This window comes from Dinoponera quadriceps, unplaced genomic scaffold (genome assembly GCF_001313825.1).
Source record: "Dinoponera quadriceps isolate SergipeBrazil2010 unplaced genomic scaffold, ASM131382v1 scaffold1270, whole genome shotgun sequence".
Lineage (NCBI taxonomy): Eukaryota > Metazoa > Arthropoda > Insecta > Hymenoptera > Formicidae > Dinoponera > Dinoponera quadriceps.
Genome location: NW_014555716.1, coordinates 1,715,211 through 1,724,444, shown reverse-complemented (window position 1 = coordinate 1,724,444; position 9,234 = coordinate 1,715,211). Strand labels below are relative to the sequence as shown.

General features: G+C 34.4%; 1 protein-coding gene across 2 annotated transcripts in view; it reads right to left on the bottom strand.

Moving 5' to 3' along the window:
* Positions 1–9,234, bottom strand: part of LOC106745233 (voltage-dependent T-type calcium channel subunit alpha-1G) — a 69,554-nt gene that overhangs the window by 48,973 nt on the left and 11,347 nt on the right. The window contains exons 4-7 of one of the 2 annotated variants that reach the window (XM_014620647.1): positions 8,401–8,534; positions 7,361–7,458; positions 6,113–6,284; positions 1,656–1,694 (exon numbers count right to left, since the gene is read on the bottom strand). In XM_014620647.1, the coding sequence (XP_014476133.1) occupies positions 1,656–1,694; positions 6,113–6,284; positions 7,361–7,458; positions 8,401–8,534 (443 nt within the window). The remainder of the gene's footprint in view (positions 1–1,655; positions 1,695–6,112; positions 6,285–7,360; positions 7,459–8,400; positions 8,535–9,234) is intronic. The other variant, XM_014620648.1, reaches the window with a different exon arrangement.

Below are 9,234 nucleotides of genomic sequence, written 5' to 3'. Positions count from 1 at the left end.
TTCGTACGAAGGCGCTGTTCGTTTGTTATCAACAACTGCCATTAATGTCTATTAAGTTGTTTTTGACGTGCTAGCAGCATACGCTTCTTGTGCAAAGGTTTTTTTTACATAGTCAAATATTATATACACACTGCGTTCGGAACGACTCGCGTATTTGGTCCGCGCGGTCGATCTGGCATCGGCTGCTTAGAGCGCAACTCTTTCCAGAGCACTCCGCCGCGAAAGGGTTAACCGCGTCGCGCGCGCGCCTACCTCTTCTCTTTAATAACTTGAAATTTCACGTGGCAGTACGAAAAATGACTTTGACTATACTTATCTACTCGACCTGTGAGATCTATTTTATAAGTTTCGGACGCGTTATGCGGGGCACTCTGTATATATATGTATATATATATACCGGGTGTTTCAGACCAGCCGTACACTCCATTTAAAAGCGAGGGAAGTGGTTATTTTGAAAAATGTTTCAGACAAAAGTTATAAGATATAAAAAAATCAATTTACTGTTATCAGTAGTGCTAATGCCGGAGGTACTGTAACTTGTAAGCCTCATAAATAAAAAAGTATTTAATGAAAAAATATTTTCTTATTGTGTTTTGAAAAGCTCTCGAGGTAAGCTATAAAAATATGCAATAAAAAGTAGGGGAATCCATTTAGAAATTCAAGGTGTTCTGACCTTGGCGACGCCACTCAAAGTCAAACTGATAATATCAGTAAATGGATCTTATTATATCCTACAACTTTTGTCTGAAATATTTTTCAAAATGACTACTTCTCTCGTTTTTAAATGGGGTATACGGGTGGTTGAAGCACCCAGTACATATATATACAGGGATATAGCAGATTATATATATATATAATGTGTGTGTGTGTGTGTTCTATTTGCACACTTGCAGTTATTCCAAACATACTATATCCTGCATATATTTACGACGACAAGACCTCAATAGTGACTCTAGAATGTAGAGAATGAAATAAATCGGACACTGAAATATCGTTTCGAAATTTCAGAAAGATCGACTTTTACTTCTCACGCATGGAAAGTCTCAATGTCGAAGTTACGGTTTTCGACTGTGACAATTTCACTATTTGAAACGGCATTTTATTCGTCATCGATAGAGACGCCATGCTCTATGTGAGTACACACTACAGCACAGTCTTATACTAGTACAACAACGAAAGGAGAAGAGAAAGTAAGGTTGAAGTAAGTGAAGGTTGAAAGGGGAAAAAGAAAATGAAGCAAGGTGGGAAAGAGGAATGGAGGGAGGGAAGATGGAGTCGAAAGAGAAGGGTGAGAGGACAAGAGAGAGAGAGAGAAAGAGAGAGAGAATACACATCACTTATGCATGGTTGTATATGCATATATGTACATATGGTTGCCACGTATATGTATATTCTATAATTTTTATAGGTATATATTATTGAAAAATATATACACAAAAAAAAAAGAATAAATAAATAAATAAATAAATACATATATATATATATATTAAATATATATATATATATTTATTTATTTATTTATATATTTATATTTGTGTGTATGCATACATGCGTGCGTGTGTGTGTGTGTGTATGTGTGTGTGTGTCGATGGTGGGTCAATGGGTGAATAATGTGTGGGTATGCGTACAGCATATTGTTCTCTACTAGAGCTTACTAAATGCGTGATCGAACCGAGTACTCGTCCGAGAGTAACCTGCAACAGCGAAACAATAGCCTGTCACCGCTTTCCTAGGGTCATGTACTTACATGTCTAGTTTTTTTTTAGTTACGAGTAAAAAAAGGAAAGGGAAGAGAGAGAGAGAGAGAGAGAGAGAGAGAGAGAGAGAGAGAAAGAGAGAGAGAGAGAGAGAGAGAGAGAGAGGGAAGGAAGGTGGAAAAGAAAGGGGAAAGAGAGAGAAGGAGGGGAGATAGATAGATAGATAGATAGATAGATAGATAGAGAGAGAGAGAGAAATATTTTGCGGGTGGTTTCGTGACAAGTTGAATGAAGTGGCTGCGAGTTCGCATTATATTGCGAATAGATGTCAGTAGTCTGGTAAAAGCGAATCGAGCACAAAGTATATTGGCGCAGAGGAATATTAGCGCGAAACAAAGAGCGAGGAGGCGGTAAAAGAAGGAGGAAAACGGGGAGGAAGAGAAGAAAAAGCGGAACGACAAATTTATAAATACAGCGTAAGGAACTTGTCAAGCGGTGCTTTGCGGCAACTTGAGCTACTCGCCATGCAAATCTGGATGTTAAGATTGATCAGATTCCGCATGTATACGAGCCATGTCGATTGTGTCGGATTCTATCGAATTATGTGTACATTCGTCTGTAGTTGGTTTGCTCATGAACTACCTACCTAACTATCGCATTCACGTACTTTCGCAAATATCATAACTACCTATACAGCACGTAATATCGCAATAATATTGCAATATCACAGTAATATCACTGATATATTAGGTGTGTGTATGTGTGTGTATGTGTATATGTGTAAATTGAAATATATATACATGTATATAACATTGAAATATTATTAACATTGCTACAATATATCACATTCCAAATGGCCAAGTGATTTCATATGATATATTAATAATATTTTATTGATATTAAAAATGTTATATTGAGCAAGTTATCTTCTAAAATTCAAATAGAGGCATTGAAACGAAGTAATATAATGTATACTTAAATGTTACTTAATAAAATATTTTCTAAATGTTTTTAAGTATACGAAATTGTGAAAAATATTTGTATCACTTAGTATAGGGCTTAAGTTATATATTACAATATAGGTACAGTGTAGATTTGTGGGTTTTCATGATAATTTGACATTATATTTGTTCAGTCAACCTCTTCTTTCTCTTTTTCTTTAATTTAACGCGACGTTTCATCTTAAAAGCGATGAAAATAGTTCGCTAATATACATTGTATTCATATCCATGTTAATTACTTATGCATTGTTTTTAATACGTGTCAGTAAATATGTTATTACATGTTTGTGAGTATAATAAGGATACATTATATAAATCACAAGGATATCGTCAAAGTCAATGGTTGCTGTCCAATCGTCGAAGTTTAGTAACGGTGAGCAAGGTTAGTAGTTGGATGAATGACCGACCTCCAGTCAGAATGGAAATCACACGCGACATATAAAATAACATTTTTTGTTCTCGTATAAGTAATAAAACAACTAAGAAACAATAATTTATCACTGGACAATTTATCACAGCTATTAGTATTTTTTGTAAGGAAATATAATTGTGAAATATCACTGTAATATTACTGTGATTAGTTTTGACATTTTAACATTACATTTTAATATTACTGTGATATTTCAGTAATATTGTAGTGATATTTTTGCGATATTATAATATTGTGATGGAAATATGATATTGCTGTGATATTACCGTGCTGTGTAATTATCCCGGATATTACCTGTGTGGGTAATTATCCCGGAGGGATTCGTGAAGGTAATGTTTTACAGTTTACGAAACGAAAGCAAATCGCGAGCGCGCCAGATCGAAACATTTAATGTATACGTATGTACGTGCGCACGAATGTGTGTATGTATGTGTGCGCGTGCGCGCGCCTCTCTCTCTCTCTGTGTGTATGAAGCGAGCAGAAATCTGCCGAAAAATTGTCAGCGACGTAATAAAATTTAGCGTATCTTTTTAAGAACAGCAAACGCTAATATATACTCAATAACTACGTTTACACGGCAACGTTAATCCGGTTTAGTAATAACCGTACTTAATGAACTCTTACATCCGATTGATATATTCTCCTAGAAAGTATATTCCAATTTTAAACGCAAGATCCCACTAATTACAGTTGTTACTAAACCGGACATTAACGTAGACGTGTAAACAAAGACAATGTAAAATAGAATAGCTCCCATGTACGGTTTTAGGAACGGAGCAGTGTTGGTTCAATATTGGCAACCAGTTTCCAACTCTCAGCCCAGAACTAGCATAATATTTAAATGATAAGATCGGCCCAACGTTACGCATCAGTATCGATATAACACTGGTCAGTCCAACTGACATCAATCCAACGTTGCAACGCGAGCAGGAGTTGGCTAACCGTGTTTTCCAAGTAGAAATTAAATCAGTTTCTAACCGGTAACTGGCCAGCAATTTTCTAACCAGCTAATTTCCGATCAGTTTTACTGGCGAAAACTTACAAGTTTAGGAGACGTTTGCTTCAACGATAACTGGAAAAATAATAAAACCAGTCAGTTTCCGACCAATTCCTAGTACAATTTTGAGCATTTTCATTTGTTTATTATTTTGGCGAGTTTCTGGGTAGGAAATGGCCAAAAAACACTAACTAGAATTTTAAAAGTTTTCGCTGAAAACTGAAACTGTCCAATATTAACTTATTATTTTCTCGGAATAGAGTTTATAGCAAATAACTGACTAAACATTTTAACTGGCTAAGAAAAATAATAGTATTTTTCAGACAGTTTCTGAACAGTTACTGTCTAATTAATTCAAGTCAGTAAAAACTGTCCAATTTCTATCTGGTGACTAGTTTTTCCCTAATATTTTTCTACTCGGGTCGAATTGGTGTAGTACCACAATCAGATAGCGGCTTTTCACGGCGGTACCTCCGAATGCGCTTATATGTTGCTGACAAAGTCCAAACGCGATGTATTGCTTTTCGTAGACGACACCTTCGGTGCAACCAGGCAAGAATCGGCTAACATTTTGCTATATTACATTGCAATATTGCAATGGAAATATGATATTGCTGTGATATTGTTATGCTATGTGAGCAGTTCAATAACAACAATCGTAGTTAATGAACTATCTAATTGTTATATCCTTTCAGAAAATATACTCCAATTAAACGCAAGATCTCGCTAATTATGATTGTTACTAAGTCGGATTAACGCAGTTATGTAAACAAAAACAATGTAAATGTTCGATATCGTGCCGCACTATCGAATAATAATAGTCGGTTTGCCATGACATCGCTAACGTTGACTCGATTGTCGGGTTTCGGGGGAAAGTTGGTAAATCGGTCGGCTAATACTTGGGTTACTTCGTACATGGGAATTTAGCACTTACTGCACTCGACATGTGGCACCGTGAAAGCATTTAAAGTATCGACTTTTACGAAAAGGTGCTTCAAACGACATGCTAATTTCATGAAAACTTATATGTGCACTGTAGTATATAACTTAAGCCTTTTTATTATTAAACTAAAATTTTTATGGTCGATCAATATCAATATTTCTTATCGATACTTTGTTTGCACTGCGCTTTATCAAATAATTTCTCGTAAAATACAGGAATCTCAAGAAGAATCTACCAACAACAATCCGTATGTGTCAATGATTTCTGCATATCTCGCCGTAATTGCCATTCTTGTAATACGTGATTAGCAAGGCACGCGCGTACAGTGTTTTTGAAATTACATAGCAATCAAGTCAGAGATAAAGAAAATAGAAACAAGATGCGTTGCAATATATGAAGCGCAATAATAATAATAATAATAATAATAATAAGACTGTGACGGATGACCACCGTAGTGCGCGTCATAAGATATAGCTCGTATATTCATTCCGTAGGCTTAGAACCACAAAGCGAGTCCGTCGGATATCAATCAAAACAACAACAACAACAATAATAATAACAACAACAACAACAATAATAATGATAATAATGATGATGATGATGATGATGATGATGATGATAATAATAATAATAATAATAATAATAATATAAAAGTTATTATTGGCTCCAAAATAGTAAAACAATAAAGGGAAAGAATACGTGGTCTATGAGAGCCAAACTGTCATAGACCAGATATTCTTTTCAAATAATGATAATAATAATAGTAACAACAATAATAATGGCAGTAGCATTAGTAAGTAATAGTAGTAGTAGTAGTAGTAGTAGTAATAGTCATAGTAGTTGTAGTAGTAGTAATAGCAATAGTTGTAATAGCAATATTGAAAAAAATAAGAATAAGAATAATTATATTAATATGAGAACTATCGGCGTCAAACATTTAATAATTATCTATTATTTATTATTATAAATAAATATTTTTATATTTAAATCAACGAATGTCTTCTCGTAACGAACACACATTTTTGTCAACTCTTATTAACTTACTCGGGATACTTCACGTTAGGCAACGCCTTTAGGAAGCAACGTTGGCGCAGTATGCCTTCCCAGAGCTGCACACCGACGATGCCGAAGATGAAGAAGACGAAGAAGCACAGTAACAGGACATTGCCCAGCATAGGAAGAGTGTCCAGTAACAACATCACCAATATCCTCATACCTGTAGAAGTTACACGGAAGTTACAGGGATTGGGATTGAATTTAAAATTCCGTTACAGCTTCCGGGATCCTCTTAACACTTTCCAAATTTCACGTCTATCTTATTTTCATGTCTATTCGATTCAGTGAATGCACAATTGATAGTACTTATCAGTCTGTATCGTGAATCGACTTTTATATAGTACACTGTCTCTAATTTTCCACAAACAAAAGTCTAACAATATGAGATCTGATGATTTCGGGGACTAAACTGTTAGTTTTCCCCAACCTATCCTAATTCCCTCACTCATCGAAACTAATCATGTCCAATGTTTTCAAACAACAAACATAGGTATATTAAACATAACAGGTAAACATCGCCAATTTGCTCTTACATTGCAATGAATCCACAACAAGCTCACTAATACATTTATGTTTAATATCTTTATTATGTTTAATATCTTTGTTATAAGATTTTAACAAAACATTTCTGGAAATCCATGTTTATATACATTTTTTTCTGCTTTCATACCGGCGGAACTTGATCGTTCAATTTTGAGAATAGCCTATATGCGTAATCCGATATTATTTTTTTTATATTTCGCCCTCTGCACTTCATATAATCGCATACTTCGTGCCAAATTCTTTCCAATCGCTTGTAATTCAAAAGCCATTCCAGAGCTTCGACAATTTTATGGTAAAATGGGCTCTATCAAAGTGAAGAATCAGTTTAAGAATCTGTTATTAAAATTACGATCGTGACAGTCAGTATATTGTAGATTAAATGCGTTTCACATTCACGCAAATCAACCTTATTGATTGAGCATGATATTCGATCTTAATATCTGAAACGAAATGTCTCCTGTTGCGAACTTTATTAATTTCTCGGTCAAGATGCGGTTAAATCTGTATCGTCTCCATTCTTTTTCAATTACATCATGAAATCAACCGTGAATGTATTTACGCGGTGTATAAACGCAGTTGTGTACATACGTGATAGTGCACCATGAAATCGACAACAGGAAAGTGCTGGTTAATCGTCATCGGTTTTTCACACGTTTCACGAAAGCGGAGGCATCCAATTTTATATATACTTACTTGGTATTCGATTGATCGCTCGTAACGGCCTTAAAACCCTTATCGTCCGTATGGCTGACAGATTCATATTTTCCACGTTTAGGCAGTATTCGAAAGCACTATAACGAAACAAAGGATTCCTCGTTCAGTGTATGTTCTCCATTTCTTGAATTCTTATAACGCATATTTTACAATTTTTATATTATATACATATATACATACATACATACATATGTGTGTGTGTGTGTGTAATATTATGTATATATATATTATGTTATTTCAATATTTTTTATTAAATCAATATGTATAAATGTTAAAATAACATATTTTATATTTCAGTACCGATTAACTTATTACGAATGTCAATTTTACTGAATAAACATTCTATATTATTGGTGATATATCTTATATGTTAAAATTTACAGACCAGCTGTGTTAATTACTTTCAGTAATGGTTGTCATTTTAAAACTTAAATAACACAAAATATACGAATAATTAAGGAGTAGAAATGGTATAGTATGTAATATGCGATTCAAAATCCAAAGTTCCCAATTTTGAAACCTATCTTTGTGATAAGCATATTTTTTAAAATATGATAATTGAATCAGTTAAAAATTAAAATATATAATAAAGAAGATTTCATGCAATATCATTGATATCATCTTAATAACAACGCAATTTAAAAAAAAGTGATAAATAGAAAGTTTTTTCAATATAAAATAGCGCTTTCTTGTGTTACGTTTGCTATAAATATTATAAAATTCTAATATTTTAACGTAAAATTTGTTTTCAAATATAGTGTCACACACACACGCGCGCGCGCATAATGTCATATACATTTTCTGTATTAATTTTTATGTAATATTCGTGTGACTTTTTAACATATTTTTTTATTAAATTAAAACGAAAATTTAGGACCGTTTGGAACATGTTAAATATGTGCAATATCATTGATATCATCTTAATAACAACGCAATTTAAAAAAATATGTTACATTTAGCACAAAATTTATTTCCGTGAAGATATAGAAAAAAATCAAATGTCCGACCTTAGTACTCACCCAGCTAGCACTATAAAGAGGTCTAATCTATTCCAGGAGTCTGCGAGATAGGTTCCTTTACCGTAAATCCCCATCGCCACCATCTTGATAGTCATCTCCAGGGAGAAGAAGGCAAAAATGATATCATCGAACATCTAGAAGAAGCAGCCGGAAAGACGCGACTTAACTAACGTGATCAACGTAATTCGCCGTAATTGATTAAGAGTCACTCGGTGAGAATTCGATTAACGGGCCGTATCAGCTTTATAATTTTCTCATCTCTTTCCCATCCTCCATCCTCTTAGTCTTGGTCCTTCTGCCACCCTACCAATTACGAGCAGGCCGGAAATTGTATCAAGGCATACAATCGATCAATTCACTTATTGACGCTCTCAGTAATCGCGGTTATGTCGCTTTCGCAAACCTCCAGTGTGAGAACCGATTGAATCGAATTTTAAATCCACCTGGTGTTCGATATCATGCAGTTTCTTTTTCGCAAAACACAAAAAAGCAGCCGAAAAATCCGGAAACGGTTAGCAAGACAAACTTGTGGAAATATTAGGTGTACAAATGAATTTTCGGCCTTTTTGAAATGAAAATTAACGTTTATTTATATAAACTCAGAATACACTTTAAACAACAAAATAATCTACAACAGCATCTACACATTTTTGCCATCTTTCGAGTAGGTGACGAATTCCCTCTTGGTAAAAGGACGCCGGTTTAGAAGTCAATAAAATCGGTGATGCATTTTTCGACCTTTTCGAAAATTCTAAAATGGGAATCTGTTAAATAGTGTCGGAAGGACCGGAACAGGTGAAAATCTGACAAGGCTGGATCTGATAAATACACCGG